This window comes from Crinia signifera, chromosome 3 (genome assembly GCF_055691185.1).
Source record: "Crinia signifera chromosome 3, ASM5569118v1, whole genome shotgun sequence".
NCBI lineage: Eukaryota > Metazoa > Chordata > Amphibia > Anura > Myobatrachidae > Crinia > Crinia signifera.
The window spans coordinates 184710066-184728826 of record NC_139219.1 but is presented as its reverse complement, the minus strand read 5'-3'; the positions used below and the strand labels follow the sequence as shown (position 1 = coordinate 184728826).

The 18761-nt window shown below is 44.3% G+C and overlaps 1 protein-coding gene across 5 annotated transcripts in view; it reads left to right on the top strand.

Annotated features, from left to right (window-relative positions):
* ANKRD6 (ankyrin repeat domain 6) overlaps window positions 1-18761 on the top strand; it is a 153226-nt gene that overhangs the window by 126205 nt on the left and 8260 nt on the right. For 3 of the 5 annotated variants that reach the window (XM_083177052.1, XM_083177053.1, XM_083177054.1), the window contains exons 11-15: window positions 490-627; window positions 3506-3688; window positions 16197-16349; window positions 16446-16559; window positions 17826-18156. In XM_083177052.1, the coding sequence (XP_083033178.1) occupies window positions 490-627; window positions 3506-3688; window positions 16197-16349; window positions 16446-16559; window positions 17826-18156 (919 nt within the window). The remainder of the gene's footprint in view (window positions 1-489; window positions 628-3505; window positions 3689-16196; window positions 16350-16445; window positions 16560-17825; window positions 18157-18761) is intronic. The other 2 variants (XM_083177056.1, XM_083177055.1) reach the window with 2 other exon arrangements.

The window sequence follows — 18761 nt, the reverse complement described above, 5'->3', positions numbered from 1 at the left end:
TGAGTTGCACATCAATGTTTCATTTGTGTGGTTGATTGTGCTTGGCATGTGCATTCTTTAATGCCACCACCAATTTTGTTATGAAATGGTCAATAAATGTAACATTATGTTTAAACACCAGCGATGTTGTCTGTGTCTATATGTTATTATTGTTGCAGTATATTTTGGTTCATATAGTTAATGTAAGCAATATATGGCAGAATACACAGGACCGGACATGGTGGTTGAAAAGTCCTTTTGGTGTCCTACAGTATATTACATATTAAGGAAATGGGTATGTTCTTTTTCCAGTATGTTTAAAACAATTTGATTGATAAGAGATTTTTTATAATCTGGAAATGGCATGAAAGCTTGAAAGTTGTATTTTGCCATCTCTTGTAGTTTAAAATATGTAATGGAATTATAGTAAACATAAAATTAAATTTAATTTGATAAAATATTTTTACTGTTTGACATACTCCATTAAAACCATCCTTCTTGTCATTCCAGGGCAGCATTTCAGCAGCCGATGACACCCACAGTAGTGAACAGGCTGCTTTTAAGCAAGGAGATAGCAAGGATGAACAGCGGCCTGCTGCTGCAGGGTATAAACAGAGGAAAGGAAAGAGGGGGAAGATTAAAGAAAAGGTACTAGACTTCTGTCTACCTACACATAGTTCCTTTGGAATCTGCTGTATCAATATTATAAACATCATAATCATCTCTCACTACTACTAAATAATTTACAATATCAGTTCTTAGCCAGAAGCGGAACTACTGGTGGTACATGGCATCACCAGCTTATCTCATCACATGTCCCTCATTTCCTTCTCTCTGAGAAGGTACTGCTGTTGCTCCTGGGTTTGTGACATAATAATCTCATCACCGTCCCCAGCACCAAAACATTTCCAAGTACACAATTATAGCACATTTACAACAAGTAATAAATGTTACAATTCTTTTTAATCAGTAATTACAATTTTTAAAAGTATATGCCTGTAGGCTGTGTATGTGTGTGCTTGCAACTGTGTGTGCAAACAAAATTATTGGCAAGAAAACACTGTAGAAAACCATTTTGTATGTAGCTAGTCTCATTTACATACAGAATATCGGCATGTCGTATATCATATTTTAATCATCCGATTGCATTCCTTTGTGAAAATACACATTTTGCTAGGAAAAAGTGCAAAAATTACATGTTGAGTACATGAGCTACAAGAGCACAATAATTTTTGTCTAATTTTAAAGTTAAAAATAATTGTAACATTAATATTTGTTGTAAATGTGTTGTAATTATGTACTTGGAATTTATTTTGAACATTGCCGAATACGATGCACCCAGAAAAGACAGCTCTAATTATGTCCGTCTTGACAGAGCTGTTTTGTGTCTGACTTTCTTCCTCGTACTCCATTACATCAGCCTAGTTGTATGCTTCACATGGGCAGAACCTCTGACTTCTTACCAGCCACTCTTATTTGGAGCCAAAAACATCAGACTGAATGAATGTACATTGCTGGAAATGCAAAAATGTGTGACTTTTGCTGAAAAATCTGACATTTCACTAAAGTGGACCAAAATCATCTCTCATTACATCCCGGTCAATATGTTATGTAAGATAGAGCATAAACACACACACACAATAGGGGTCATGATTAAGAAACACCATTGCTTGTGCTGGAATACCTTACAAATTACCCAAACAGAACACAATTCCTGATGACAGGATAGATGGAATACAGTACTTACTACCAACTTTAATAGTCCAGAGAGAGAAAGAGAGGGAGGAGGGAGAAGGGAGAGAGAAGACAGAGAGAGAGAGAGAGAGAGAGAGAGAGAGAGAGGGGAGCGAACACTACCTCATTGCAAGCCTGTAACTTCACAGTTAGGAGCTGATTGGTCGGTGATCAAAAACAGACACTTTATCACTTCACCGAGCGTAATAAATCTGCCCCTCTGAGTCTGAGCACTGAGCCACACAAGTCTCAGGTGGGGACAGGCACATGCAGCATTAGGCCCTGCCTGCTAAATATTCGCAATGATGGGAGTCGACCAGGCTGGAGCAGACTTTGCCTCAGTATGTTCATGTGCGGTGGGGGGTGCTGCTACATCTCCAGTGCCTGCAACTTGCAGGAGCAGGGAGAGGGTGCTGTGGCAGTGTCCTCTCTCTCCGGCGGGGAGTTTTGGTGAAGACATCGACTGGGTGCAAGGGGAGCTGCAGGCCATGAAAAACTGCTTGGCCCCCCTAGGAGCTTAACCCCCCTGCTTCCTCGGTAGTTACGGCTCTGATAGTAGCCAACCAATAAGCAAAGGTAGTACAGTATACTGACAGAATGAAAAGGGGTAATGGGTTAAGTGAAAGGAATAATAAGTTATAGCAAAGCAGATTTTATGATTGTGCCATCACAGGAATTCTAATAATAATAATAATAATATTTATATAGCACTTTTCTCCCAATAGGACTCATAGTGCTTTACCATTGTCTTTACAGCTCAAAATACAAAACAAGCTTAACAGTAGATATCAGTAAAATGCTTGAGTTAATAAGTATGTCGACCCCCAGATAAATTCAGGGAGATTCTGGGTACTGTTAGTAGTCCTCCTTCAGCGGACCGTAGTAATAGAGTAGGACAGTAAGGGATCAGCAGCTGCTGCAGGTACCTTGGGCCCTGGTCATGTAGGGCCTTGAAAGTGAGTAAGCCAATCTTGAAAATTATTTCCCATTTTACAGGTAGCCAGTGAAGGGAGTAGAGAATGGGAGTTATGTGGCAGGAGCGGGGCTGGTTAGTTAATAGTCTGGCGGCTGCATTTTGTACCAGCTGCAAGCGGTGCAATTATTTTGCTGGGAGACCCAGGTAGAGAGCATTGCAGTAGTCTAGTCGTGATGATATAAATGCATGTATGACTTTAGGCAGGTCTTCTGAGGGAATTAAGTGCTTGATTCTGGCTATGTTTCTCAGATGAAAGATTGAGGATTTGATTGTGGATGACACCTGATGTTCAAGTGTCAGGCCATTATCCAGGACAACACCAAGAAGATTCTACACAGGTCCCCCCCCCCCCCACGTAAGACCTGTCAGTCGGCTATGCTGCCATCTTGTCCTGTGATTTATAATCAGGACCTTTGCTTTATCTGGGTTCAGTCTCAGCCAACTGGCACTCATCCACTCCTGGAGCTCAGCTAGGCAGCCATTTAATGTTGTTATTGTGTTATCAGAGCCTGGAGCAAAGGACAAGTACAGTTGGGTATCATCTGCATAGCAGTGATAGACCAGGCCATGATGTCTGATTATGTCACCCAGTGCAGCATGTATACTGCAAAAAGCATGGGAGATAGTATAGAACCCTGTGGGACACCACAAGACAACGTCACTGGTGGCGAAGAGTATAGTAGGACGGATGTAATGAAACGTAAGTATTGTTGGCAAAACATTTTGAACTTTTGTAAGTGATTTGTAATTTATGTTCTTTTTGTCTTTGGCAATTGACTCCACAAAGTATAATGCATGTTTCATTTTCCTTTTTAGATTTTGGCGCTTTCAGACCCCACTTCGCCTGCAGATCAGCAACCTTTCAGTGGTCAACAAGCCGGTCATAATCACAGGAGAAGGAGCAAACACAGAGGCACGTCGCCACCTTTCATTCCGCACGAGGCCAGGGCGTACCAGCTTTACACTTTATACAGGGGGAAGGATGGAAAGGTCATGCAGGTAGCGTTTCACAGAGGTGTTGGATGATGCACAAGGAGCAGCCTGAAATAAACTCCGGCAATCTCTCTGTATGTGTATGCAGCAGGACTTATCCATAGGGCTCAGTGAAAAGGCTACCAATTCTCCTTCTTCTGATGTTATATGTTAGGAATAAAGCGCCACACATGAGTACAGTTAATTGCTTATATATCTAAACATACACACACACTTGATTTAAATGAGGGCTACTATATTGTATAACTTGTTTTATATAATTCTCTACAAAAGAAAACAGCACTCGTGTGGGATTAGACACATTTGCCCTTGAATTTAAGCAAGAATTACGCAGATCCTTCTGTGTTACTGCAATGTTCCCCAATCTAATAATGTAGTGAAATGTCATATACTGTACACTATTATTAGTGTTCTCACAGTGGTATTTATAAACTTACTAGTTGCATCTACGAACAACAATATACCTAAACATATAATTAAAAGTAATAATTAACGTTGATTATTTTCCCTTTTAACAAATTAAATGGGAATTTTCTCTCCTGTTCCAGTCCAAATAGAATGATATTAATGGGAATAGATGGCCATGGCTTTTTATACAGTGGCCACACTACTTATTTACGTGCTATCAGCTACAGCGGTGAATATGCCGCAGAAGTGTCGGGCTAGTGCTGTCATCACCATCACTGCATATTGTTGCACCAGCCCTCAGCCAACCACAATAGATCCCAGCTTCTGACAGGTGGAAATGTGTCTAGTTGCACATCCCATGAACATGCTGTAACTGATTGGCTACCACTCGCTCGCCAGCCCTGGCGTCTCGCATCACATTGCGCAATGAGGCTAGGTGTGTCAGTACACATCTGTACATCCTGCTCTACAGTAGCCCCAAGTGCTTATAGATGGTTATAATCATTCATTATCATTCATTTATTTATTGCTGACCATCCAACGACCTTTCCTCGCTTCGTGGATAAAAGGAAGTCTATACTTAGATGGACAAAGAGGGGGCAGGCACTGATGACTGTTGCCCGCCTCCAAGCAGGCATCAACACGCCTGCGTTCCCAGGGGAACACCCATCATTTTAATGGGGATGCACATAAAATACTGGGGTTCCTCTACTGCTGCATCCTGCCACCCCCGGCCCTCCCTCCCTGGAGCCAACATCTCGGCGAGTGTGAAACTCACCAAAGCCATTCACTCCCGGGGTTTGTGCATACACAGACCCCAAAGATCGGGGAAGGGGATGAATTCGGACCTGTACGAATGGTTCTGAGTCGGCCCCTTAGTCTGTCCGATAATTATACCTGGGGTGGCTTTTGTTATGTTTAAAAGTAATCAAATGATCATCCAGATATTCCACTTCTTTCAGTCTTGCTGTATCATTTTTATAAAGCTTACTAGGTACTCTTTACCTAGAAGGGCGCCCGTCGCGGGCATCGCGGGTACATTTATGTATGGCCGCGACGCGACCGACGCGATGCCCGCGATTTCCCATTGAAACCAATGTTAAACTTTGAAATCGTGTCGGTCGCGTCGCGGCCGTCCATAAATGTACCCGCGATGCCCGCGACGCGATGGGGGGGGGGGGCGTGGCTACGGAGGGTAGGGAGTGAGACACAGGTCGCTGGTCTCCCCCGCTCCATGAGGCTCTAAGGATCCGTTGCTCCCCCGGAGAAGTGAACCTATGCGGGTATAAGAAGGTTTGCTACCCCCCCTTCATTTGCTACGTATACCCGCGGTACCTCATCTACTGGCGGCCGGCTTCCTCTCTTTGTTTTCCCCCAGCTGGGTTGGATTGGGCGCTGGGAGCCTGAAGGACGGAGCCCCGGGAGAACTCGCGAGACTCAGCGGGTACGGACGTGGGGGCTCGCGAGCCGGGCCGGCAGTGGAGGCGTGTGTGGAGAGAGGCGGCGGTGGCGTGGAGGCGCCGGGCGGTCGTGGCCTTGGCGGGATAGGGGCTTGCCTGCCGCAACGAGTGAAGGAGGAAACGCTGACGGCAGACGTCACTAAGCGCCAACTGGAAGCAGGGTGCAGGCCACCTGAGATTATAGGAGGTGGCATTGTGGATAGAGGGTCAGCGGATCTACAGGAGGCTGTCCTGAGTATACCCTACCCTTAATCCTCGCTTAAGACGACAGTACAGGTTTGCTTGGAACCTGAGATACGCAGGCCAGCAGGCGCCCCCCAAGAGACTATACCTCATTTTACCTTTTTTTCCTTTTTTTGGTTAATCCCCGCTACCGCGTCTTTCCCTCCTCCCCCAAGTGATTCCGTGATGGGGAAAACCCAGAACGCAACGGCAGCAAAGCTGGCAAAATATGCAAGGCAGCCCGGCACCCCAACTTCCCATAATAAGGAAGGAGCTTCCCCTCCAGTAACTCCACCGGAGCCAGAGCAAAGCAGCTCTTCGATTCAAAAAGTGCTGGACGCGCTTGCGGCCAGTGAGGGCCGATTAGCTAACAAGATCGAAAAGGTCCAAGATGATCTAGATGTGATCAAACAGTCAGTGGAGAGAGTTAAAGAACGTGTAAAGGAGGTGGAAACTCGCACTTCAACCTTAGAAGATAAGTTTAACCCCATTGTGGGAAAGATGGAAAGTATGGCAGCTCAGTTGAAATCCATTAACACCAAACTGGCCGACATGGAAGGGCGTAGCCGGAGATGCAATTTAAGATTTGTGGGCCTACCAGAGAGGGTAGAAGGCTCTAGCCCGGAACTTTTTTTGGAAAACTGGTTGATAAAGGAATACGGTCAGGAAGCCTTCTCTAAATTTTTTTCAATAGAAAGAGCCCACCGGGTCCCAATGAAAGCACCCCCACCAGGGGTGGCAGCCCGCACGCTAATAGCAAAGTTGTTACACTATTCTGACCGGGACACTATTCTGAGGCTAACCAGGCTGAAAGGGCCCCTGAAATGGGATAATAACAGGGTTTTGGTGTTCCCTGACTATGCCATAAGTGTTCAGAGGGAGAGGGCCCAATACCACGAAGTAAAGAAGCGGTTGAGAGAGCTGGAACTACCATACGCGGTCCTTTTTCCTGCCAAGCTCCGTGTGATTTATGATGGAAATACAAGCATCTTTCTGTCCCCGAAGGAAGCAGCAGCATGGCTAGATTTTAAATTTCCGGGCAAGCGCATGATGGACTCCAGCTAAAAGAGAAAAGAAAGAAAGGAGAAGTCCCTTTTTTTTTTTTTCCTCCCTAAAGAACTTGGGGCACCCTGCTAATATGTGAATAGGAGTGTAATGAGGCTGAATATTTTTTGTTGACATGTTACAATGCTACAATATGATGTGGTGGTCTATTTAGAGGGGATGTATTGAATGTCTCATTTTGAAAGGGGACGGGATTGGTTTATATAGTTGACCTTACTTATGTCCGATTATACTCAAAATGACACAATCACATGTATTACTCCATGGGTAGGTATGGCTCATTTAGGAAAGTGGGTGGGTTTGGGCTTTCACATCCAAGGTCTTTTGTTCCTTTCCTTTTCTATACACTGAAAGAGTAACACAGAATTTGTGAACGAGTTGGGGTAACGATTGAACGAGTTAGATTGAAAATGTTATATATAAATGTATTATGTCACATTATTGCATAGGCCACTTATAGGGCACTTTATTATTATTAGAACTCTGGATTATATATGGTAGTCACTGTATCTAAATGCACTGTTTTACAGGGTATTTTGTTTAATAGGAAAAGGTGGCTGTCATAACAGAATGATGGCCATGCATAGAGTATTATATGTTGGAGATTGTATATGGCCCCCCCTGGTTTTGGCCTGGATCACATACGGTAGACACTGTACTATATGGGGTTTTGTGTCCTTTTTTTTTTTTTTTTTTTTTTTTTTTTTTTTTTCCTCCCTAAAGAACTTGGGGCACCCTGCTAATATGTGAATAGGAGTGTAATGAGGCTGAATATTTTTTGTTGACATGTTACAATGCTACAATATGATGTGGTGGTCTATTTAGAGGGGATGTATTGAATGTCTCATTTTGAAAGGGGACGGGATTGGTTTATATAGTTGACCTTACTTATGTCCGATTATACTCAAAATGACACAACCACATGTATTACTCCATGGGTAGGTATGGCTCATTTAGGAAAGTGGGTGGGTTTGGGCTTTCACATCCAAGGTCTTTTGTTCCTTTCCTTTTCTATACACTGAAAGAGTAACACAGAATTTGTGAACGAGTTGGGGTAACGATTGAACGAGTTAGATTGAAAATGTTATATATAAATGTATTATGTCACATTATTGCATAGGCCACTTATAGGGCACTTTATTATTATTAGAACTCTGGATTATATATGGTAGTCACTGTATCTAAATGCACTGTTTTACAGGGTATTTTGTTTAATAGGAAAAGGTGGCTGTCATAACAGAATGATGGCCATGCATAGAGTATTATATGTTGGAGATTGTATATGGCCCCCCCTGGTTTTGGCCTGGATCACATACGGTAGACACTGTACTATATGGGGTTTTGTGTCCTTTTTTTTTTTTTTTTTTTTTTTTTTTCTCTCTTCTTTGGGAGGCGAGGGGATGACGAGGAGGGGGGATGTTAGGGGAAATGGTCACTTATGGGGCCGGAACCACACGATACATAAGATACTTGATTATGGGGGGGGTTTACCTCCGTCCTACAAAGAATCAAGGGTGGCCTTCGCCAAAAGAATTAGCGAATTTGTGGAAGGGGTTCACTTTTCTGGGGGATGTATGCTGTAGGTGGGGAGTGGGGAGCGGGGGAGACCTCCCAGCTTGTAGCCATTAGATAAATTGTCCCTGAGAGGGTTCGTTTCCTGTTTTCTTTTTTTCGGGGTTGGGGGGGGATGGGAGTTAGGCATGTCATGGAAAAGAGAAGGGGGAGGCATGCAGGGTGGGGGGAGGGGAGGGTTGGGATCCTAGGTCATCTAGAAAATAGTCTACTCAGGTTCCACTACAGCAATTTGATGATACTCCGAAAATTATGGCGTCCGTGAAATATAGTTTTCTCACGTGGAACGTGAGAGGACTCAATAACAAAATCAAAAGGTCCCTGGTGCTACGCCAGATTCGGAAATACGCCGCAGATATCATTTGTTTGCAAGAGACACACTTGATAGGAAATAAGGTTTTAGCCCTAAAAAAAAATTGGATAGGGTGGGCATTCCACTCTTCTTTTACCAATACCTCAAGAGGAGTTTCAATACTAATTCGGAGGGGTGTCCCCTTTTCCCCCAGCGTTACAATAACAGACCCGGGAGGGAGATTCATATTTATGAAATGCAAGCTGGGGTCTATAGAATACCTACTTATTTCAGTGTACATACCACCTCCCTTCAATTATGAAATTCTTAAAAAAATGGCTGAATTTATGTCTACATACCCTAATACTCCTGTCCTAGCTATGGGGGACTTTAATAATATCCTAGACCCAGCACTGGATAGGGAAAGTTCAGCAAAACAATCAGGTAACAAACAGAGTAACGGTTTTTCCATATTGATTAGGGAACTGGGATTAGAGGACATCTGGAGAATAAGGCACCCTAAAGAACGTAAATTCTCGTGTTTCTCCCGGACACACTCCTCTTTTTCGAGAATTGACTTAGCGTTAGCCACAAGGGATTGGGCGCCTCGTGTTTTGAGTGTTAAATACTTGACTAGAGGAATCTCAGATCATTCCCCGTTGGAGGTGGTGATAGACACGGGTGATCTGAGGGGATACTCCTTTTGGAAGGTAAATCCCTTTTGGCTAACTTATTTAAAGGTTGGTGAATCCTTGGAGCCCCAATGGCAGGAGTTTTTTGAGAACAATCAGGGTTCTGCATCGGTAGACATGATTTGGGATTCTTTTAAAGCTAACTTAAGGGGTACACTTATAAAAGAAATAGTAAAAACAAAAAAGAGTCATAAGGAGAGAGAGGCCCAACTTGAATCAAGATGCGAAAATTTGGAATTACAATACAGGCAGACTAAAGATTATGCGGACAAAGTAGCCTGGGAGAAAGCCCAGGAGGACTGGCGTAAAAGCCTAACAGATAAGGCGATGTACAAAGAGTTATTTACCAGGCATAGGAGATATGCCGAGGGGGACAGGCCCGGGAAATTCTTAGCAGGCCTGGCTAGACCAGAGCGTCTCAACAACACTATAATAGAAATTAGAGACGAGGAAGGGAAGACAGTAACACAGTATTTTAGATTAAAAGTAATCAAATGATCATCCAGATATTCCACTTCTTTCAGTCTTGCTGTATCATTTTTATAAAGCTTACTAGGTACTCTTTACCTAGAAGGGCGCCCGTCGCGGGCATCGCGGGTACATTTATGTATGGCCGCGACGCGACCGACGCGATGCCCGCGATTTCCCATTGAAACCAATGTTAAACTTTGAAATCGTGTCGGTCGCGTCGCGGCCGTCCATAAATGTACCCGCGATGCCCGCGACGCGATGCTCCCAATTTCCCATAGGAATCAATGTTAAAAGGCGCGATGGACCCGATTTTACTGTTAAATGGCTCAATCCACCCGATTTGGCCATAGGAATCAATGTTAAATGGGCCACAGAGCCCATTAACCCTTAAATGTCCCCCCAAATTTTTAACGCCACCCCACGATCCACGCCAACCCGAAGCGTGGCGAGCGCAGCGAGCCCGCGAGGGGCGGCGGTACGCGTCCTCCGACCTTTTCATGCCCTACTATCCACTAGGGCGTGGTGTGAGAATATAATAGTGTGGCGAGCGCAGCGAGCCACCGAGCCCGAAGCGTGGCGAGCGCAGCGAGCCCCGCGAGGGGACGCGGATACCTTCACAGGTAGACGCGTCCCCTCGCGGGCTTCACAGGTGTCCACCTCGCCACGGACACCTGTGAAGCCCGCGAGGGGACGCGTCTACCTGTGAAGGTATCCACGTCCCCTCGCGGGGCGCGCTGCGCTCGCAACGCTTCGGGCTCGGTGGCTCGCTGCGCTCGCCACACTATTATATTCTCACACCACGCCCTAGTGGATAGTAGGGCATGAAAAGGTCGGAGGACGCGTACCGCCGCCGCTCGCCACGCTTCGGGTTGGCGTGGATCGTGGGGTGGCGTTAAACATTTGGGGGGACATTTAAGGGTTAATTTGGCCTATTTGGCCCCAAATCGGGTCCATTGAGGCATTTAACAGTAAAATCGCGGTCAATCAGCCGTTTTAACATTGTTCCCTATGGGAAAATCGCGGTCATCGTGGGCATCGCGGCCATCCCGATTTGCCCGCGATGCCCGCGATGACCGCGATCACCGCGATTTTTACCCCCGACGCCCGCGATTTCAATCGCTGGCGCCGTTCTAGGTAAAGAGTACCGCTTACTATATTCTGTACCAAGTGCATGTTATCCTGCATCTAAGTCACTAGTTGCATATATATATATATATATATATATACATACATATACACAACAGAAGCAGCGGCACCCCATATAACTAGGACAACGTGGTATACGACGTTTCAGCGCTTTATTCTGTGCTATTTTCATGCCATAGCCTATGACTTAAAAAAAGCTCCAAATAAAGCGTTCAAACGTCATCTGCTACGATGTTTCAGTTAAATAGTTGAATGCATCTGGAGTGCCACTGCTTCTGTTGTTTATGCAAAGGCGGAGCTGAGGTTTTTGGTTTCGCCTATTGGAGGGCACCCGACAAGGAATCTGCATTCAACAGGTAGCTAGTCTGCTATCTTGTGATTGCCTCTGTGTTTGTGCATGTGTGAGAGAGAAAGATGTAGTTTCACTCAGTGCCAACAGTTGGCAGTGTTTTGGAGACACACGGATACTTGACATATATATAAATATGTATTTGAGTGTATATATGTGTGTGTATATGTATATATACTGTAGCTACAGTTCAGATCGGCACTCACCCTTCCTGTATCAGGTGCCTTCTGAAAGATTTAATGCAGCGTGTAGTCGGGGTAGCGGAACTCAGGGACCAAGCAGTTTTTTCAACCAATTCTGTATTCAAATAAAATGCATGGAAACAACCAACGTTTCGGGACTCCCTGACCCCTTTATGAAGGTGCAAAACAATACTGTATATGTAAATCTTAAGTGCAGTTGGCCAAAATCTGATAGTCAAAATTGGCCATTACCCTAAATCTCACCGAATGTAAAAACCTTAAATTTAAAGATTTTCATACATTAAAATAAAAACATCAAACATCGCCCCATCCGACCTTTCCATCCTTCAAGCAAAATTCTCACTCCGTTGGCAGACAGATAAAATCAAATATCTCGGAATTTACCTGACTAGATCGTACAAAGACCTTTACTCGGCTAATTTTCCTAGACTATTAGCTTCCATAAGATCAGACCTCTCTGCCTGGAACTCACAATACATTTCCTGGACGGGTCGGATGGCAGCGATCAAAATGATGATTCTACCCCGTCTTCTATACCTCAGGCAAACCCTCCCCATACATATCCCAGTCAAGGTTCTAAAGCACCTCCAAAGGGACATAGGCACTTTTGTTTGGGCGGGGAAAAAACCCAGAGTCAAATTACGCGTTTAACAAAAATCCCACACTACAGGTGGTCTCGGACTGCCAGATATTCTTAAATACTACAGAGCTGTCCATATTGCACCCTCAATCCTGTGGCATGCTCCCCCCTCTCAGAGAATCTGGACATACATTGAAGCCTCCTTCATCGCACACTACTCACTATACTCCTTGCTATGGATTCCGCCCACCTCCCGCCCCGCTCTAACTACCCTTCTACCTACTACCCGTCACACTATTAACATCTGGGATCTTTCCACTAAACTCTACAAACTGAGCTCCCATCATCCATCATTAACGCCACTTTGGAACAACCCAGCTTTTCCACCAGGGACGGCTAAAGACACATTCAAATACTGGACGAAACATAACATTCTATTCCCCTTGGACATCGCCCCAACACAACTGTTTCCTGATTTCGATTCCCTCCGATCCAGATTCTCTTTACCCCACTCTATTTTCTATCAATATCTTCAGCTGCGCCACTTCTGCAATTCTCTTCCCCAAGCTCCTCCCTCCTTAAAAAGATCGCCCCTCGAATCCCTCTGCAGACAGTCCCAAAACACGAAAAAACTCATTTCATCCATCTATCAGATACTCATATCTTTTAACCAACCGCAAAAAGAAAAACACGAAACTGCTTGGGAATCTGACCTGGGAGAGGAGCTTACCCTAAATACGTGGGCCAATATCAGATTAGCTACAGCAAAGAGTTCTATCTCAACACGAATTAAAGAGAACGCATATAAAGTCTACTTCCGCTGGTATTTGGTCCCAACCAAATTGCACTCTATTTACCCATCCTCCTCTCCCCAGTGTTGGAGATCTTGCGGCCAAGAAGGATCTTTCCTGCACACTTGGTGGAGCTGCCTAACCATCCAACCCCTCTGGCAGCAGGCACATGATTTAATTAGATCAGTATTGAACATACAAATCCCCTCCTCCCCCTCATTCTCCCTCTTGATGAGACCAATCCCACTAGCCCAACCTACGTCACAAAAACTAATCAATCACATCCTCAACGCAACCAAGTGCTTGATTGCCAAAAACTGGAAAAATCCCACACCCCCCTCTAAAATAACCTTAATAAATGCAATATGGTCTACTTACAAAGTTGAAAAGATCACCGCATTTTTACACGATTCCACTACGACTTTCATTAAAACCTGGTCCCCGTGGACATCCCACTTCCAAACTGAGGCCCCCCTGACACATATTTAACTCACTGTCTCGCTTTCAATAAGACATTTTTGGGTCTGCCGGCATCCCCGTCCTTGCCCCCCCCCCCTCTCTCCCTCCTCCCTACCCCTCCACTGAGTTCTTCTCCGCGTTTTCGTAGACTCCCCATCTTCCATATCACAATTCTCTGTGTTCCTCCTGTACCCTTCTCCTCATCCTTCCACCAACTCCTTCCCCAATCCCATCTTCTCTCCCCCTCCGCTCCTCCCCCCCAATCCCGAACATCTTTATGGTCTTTTTTCACGTTGAGATATGTTTAGGACCTCCGGGTTCTGTCTCTACTCAGTCCTTTACCAAAGAACAAAACTCACTCATTTGTATGTAACAATATCATTGTTTTACTGGTTTTTGTGTATATTGAAAATTTGACCTGAAAAATTCAATAAAAATTTTTTTCTCAAAAAAAATAAATAAATAAAAACATCAAAACAGACAAAGAAACAAAAGACACTCTAAAAACTGTGTAGCCAGAGCATGCTAGGTGCAGATTCTCCATAAGAGTATGGCTTCCAATGTGAATGATTATGCATTTGAGTTGTAAGCCAGTTATGCCCACGACATGCCATCAGACCGTGTGCAACTGAATACAGTACCTCTACGTTTCTGAGACCATGCATTATAATCTATTGTTACTCTGTATGTGTACAGTGGCTCAGAGGGGGAGGGGGGGGGGCAGGCCACTGCTGGACAGTGGGAGAGAGAGGACAGGCCACCGCTGCAGTACAACCTCTTCTCATCTCAAAACATGCTTCTCAGTGCTGTCTGCTGAGCTGGGGAGAGAGGCACTGGCAGCCTGTCCTCTCTGTCTCTCCCTGAGTGCCGCCGGCCAGTCCCTGCTAAGTTTTTTTCTTTCTTGCATGGACGTGGCAACGCCCCCTCTCGTTGGCCAAGCAACCTCATTTTACTGGGGCCCAGCAGAGCTGTCGGCACCCCTGTATGCCCCTGTAAATGTACATACAGTAACAGCAGTCTTAATGCTTTCTGCTTTGCTGGGTATCTTCATTAGTGGGGCAGATGTATTAAGGATGGTTAAGAGAAAAAGTAGAGATAAAGTGGAAGGAGATAAAACACCAGCCAATCAACTGTGTTTCAAAAATATGACAGTTGGGAGTTGATTGGCTGGTGCGCTATGTCCTTCTTCTTTTTCTCCACTTACTGGGCAGTATTCAATGACAATACTCGGCATGTGCAGCGAATCCTGTTTAGGATTCGCTGCACAGTCGCTGTGTTCCAGAGAGCTGGAGCCTTCGCTGCCAGCCCTCACTGTGATCGTATTCAATGCCGCAGGGGCTCGCTGCCCCTGACTGCGATTCTAATCCCCTGCGGCGGATGGCGTAGGGAGCCGGGGGACGGCGGCAGGCAGGGAGATGGAAGTCTCCCTGCCTTCCCCAGAATGTATGTGGGGGGGGGGGGGGGAGGGCTCCCTGGGACCCAGGCAGCATAAGCTGCCCCCCAGGAGAGCTAGCAGGGGATGCAGGTAGGGAACCACTTGCACTGGTCCCGATCGTGCATAAGTAATGATCGGGAGCAGTGAATATATTAATATCTAATGATTGGCTTTCGGCCCCCCGCTGGCTGTTATGTGTAAATCAGCCTCATTGAATACTGCCCACTCTTCACCGGGCTTAACACATCTGCCACATTGTCTGAAAGGTTTTTCAAAGTATATCAGAAATACTTGATTGAGTACATATCTGGTGATTGAAGAGGCCAAATATACGTGGATAGTATAATTGTAGTGTTTATCATGGCTATATTTGTTTTTTAATTGCTGGCATTGTCATCTTTGGAACAACGCTCCTTTTAAGAAGAAATCCTGCCACATAATATAAAAAGCACGATGCATGGTCAATACTAATCTAAATATAAATAGCAGGATGACTTTTCTGAGTGACATGTTTCCAGGATGCCAATGACTGAGCTGGCACATCTTATACAAAGTAAGGATTTGTCTTTAGATTTATAGGAAAGTATTGACATAATGTGACATTTTACAAACTGTGCACCTACTGGGTGACCTGGAACATGTGACCTGCTGGGTGGTCTGAAAACTGTGACAGTTATCTGCAACCACCCACTAAGCAGGAATTATGCTAAATTTGCCTCCTAAGGGGGTAAAAAGGGGTAAAGTGGTCTGCCCAGTAAACCTTTGCCCAGTTGAAACCTGCTATATCAGCTAGTCACTACTTAATGGAACTAAGGGCATGACTGTATCCAAACCATGCCAGGAAAATGTGCCCCATTACGAAACCAACACCATTTTTCACTATTAGACCAAGCATGTATAGGTGATTAGATTGGCCTCATAAGACTTTGGAAGCATTCGCAAAGAAAATGGTGAAGAAAGATTTCAACTGGATTACTCATCTGTAATTATTATTTAATGAAACTGGCTGATTATGAGACCAGTTGGAATTTACAGTCACTTGATCTGCAGTTGCTCAGCTGCTGTGACTTGTAGTACAATTGAATGCAAGGAAGAACCCAAGTGAACATGTGAAAAACCTACAAGCTCAGACAGGGTTAATCTGTTATTCCCAGGACTGTGATGCGATATTGCTAACCACTGTGCTGCTTCAGGATGGTGTAGTCCTTTGTAGTAATACAGTATAAGTCATTCTATGTGTTAAAACATCTGAATTGAAAATATACCCTACCAACAGTGTCAAGGAAATCTAGGTTCTGCAGTTCAGTCCTGTTTTATATTAGAACAATGCAGCATAAGCAACTATTAAAATGCATGGTTTGTTTGTTAGGCACCCATCAATGGATGTCGCTGCCAGCCACTCATAAGCAAACTTGAGAATCAGTTGGAGGCCACGAAAGAGGAAGTAAAGGCAGAGATTGTCACCGTGCAAGATCAGATGAATGCAAAATTAGGACAGATGGACAGCAAAACCCAGCATCAGGTGTGATACATAACACTGTCACCTCAGAGTAAATTGTGTATCTTAAAACCTCTAGTACATAGGGTCTTACTGGCTTTGTAACACAACTCTTGACAGTTGCGGGTCCTGGACAAGCTAATGATTGAGCGGATATCTGTGGAGAGGGCAGAGTGTTTCTGCCGCCTTCAGCAGGAGTCGGATGTACAGAAAAATGAAGTAGAAAAACGTCAGGTACATCAGTCTGGTATTCCACAGCGATCAGTCCCATTTGTATAGAGTGCATATATATTATGTTTCTACTGTGCCTGGAAGACAATCAGACAAATGATTCCAGATCTGCAACTGTTGGAGACATGGAAATGAGAACTCTGCATTATGGACTAGGGATTTTTATTTTTCTGTTAATGCTAAAACACCGTAGACAATTTGTCAAGACATAAGGGTTTATTCAATTCGCTGATGGCGAACAGCGCCGATAGGTCGCCGTCAGAGTATTCAACTGCCTCCACTGCCTTATGATGCTTGGATTAAAATGGGGCACAATTAAAAATGTGTCTGCCACTCACCAGTCAGACGGGAGGGATTTTTAAATAAAATACAATTAGGAAACAGAACTCCACACAACTTCATTGTACAGAATAGGATTAGAAGGACAATAAAAAGAACACAAATATTATTATTTGGGGATGTAATGGTAGAGGAAAATCAGAATGGGAAATACATCATGGGGAAAGATGCAGTGATAGGGAACCTGATTTGGAAGCTAGGGACAGATACTATAAGGAGAGGTGTAAGGTAGAACAACTTAAGCGCTAAGGGGAACTGGTGGATGAAATTTTCGGGAAGAGGGGTAGTTGAAACAAGTATGTATTATGTAATTAAGAGTTGTAAGAGGAACTTTAATAAATCATTTACACATAACCCCCCCCCCCCCCCCCGCACACACACATCATCAAATTTGGAATAGTATAACAATCAGTGTATCCGCTTTATAATCTAATCCATAAAAAACAGTGCAATGTCCACACACAGAAAGCCAGATCAATTATAGTTATAGATAGACTGTCACATATCCTGACAGCCAATTCGAAATGTGGGCTGTACTTCCCTGCGTTGGTGGAGACTGAGGGCTGGGGTAACATCTTTGGTATCATGGTGATGATGGTGACTAGTTGTGCCATCAATGTTAGGACCTACCGGCGGCCTACATCAGCGACAGAGATCCTGAGCGTTCCACTCTTGACGGACGTGCTTTCAGTGTCTGGTAATGTGTTATGTGTAGCAGGTTATGTGTCTACTATGTCCACATCCACATGCAGAGCATTATGCCACTTGCTTATGGCATAGGAACATATTTGAAGCTGCCATAAATAGTAATTACAGTATGTCTACAATGGAAGAATCAGGTCATTCATTATATCTGAAAAGGTGGGGAATTGCTCTAATATTTTGCTAAAGTACTGCACTAATCCATAGATTACATGTCTATCTTTTCAGGTCTCCTTAGTGAATGAGCTAAAGACCTGGTGTTTACTAAAAATCCAGAACCTTGAGCTGAAACTGTCTGGAGATTCCAGACCATTCAAGGCTAAATCATCCCCTTCAACCTGTGATTCTACAGATCACCCCATTTCAGAGAGTCCAAGCAGCAGCAAGGAATGCAACAGTGCAGACACATCTGTCTTGCCGCCATGTTCCACCCAGCATTCTTACGCCACCCGGCAGAGCAGCTTATCTGACGGTCCTACCACAGAACAATCACCTCCCTGTGAGGAAAGCTGCAGAAGGAACCAGATTCCTCCCCCTCAAGAACTCATGGTGTGTGCATGTAAGTCAGCCAGATAAATCATTTCATGCAAGCAATTAGTAGGGCGCCTGACTCAGCATCTGCAGTGTAAGTAGGGGAAAGTGCTTACTGGACATATTCTAAAAGGAGTTATGATCCAAATAAAATGAGGGAAATCCAAACTAAAAGATCAGTACTGATCGAATCTCCATTATAGAAGTCATGACACGCTCCAAGCCTCACCTCTGCTAACACTGCAATTATTCAGGGATGCATTGTACAGATGTGTGGTGTCCTCCCATTGCCAACGTGATGTAGTCATTGTTTATCATGTAATTGAATACTTCATGCTGTGCAAATGGTGTTGGTAGCGGTATCATAAATGACACACATACAGACACACAGAATTATCATTTGGGTTGGCTTCTTTTTTTTTTACCTATATAATAAAGATACCGATGTAATTTATCAGTAGTGATGTAGCTTGTGTTACAGATCATTTTAAAAGTGTACTTTGATTGAAAGGCATAATACATCAGTATATGGATTTGTTCTTAGTCAGTTTTGCTATGGCGGTTTATGGGGGAGATGTATCAACTCTTAAAGTGTTGAGAGATAAAGGGCCAGATGTACTAAGCCTTGAAAAG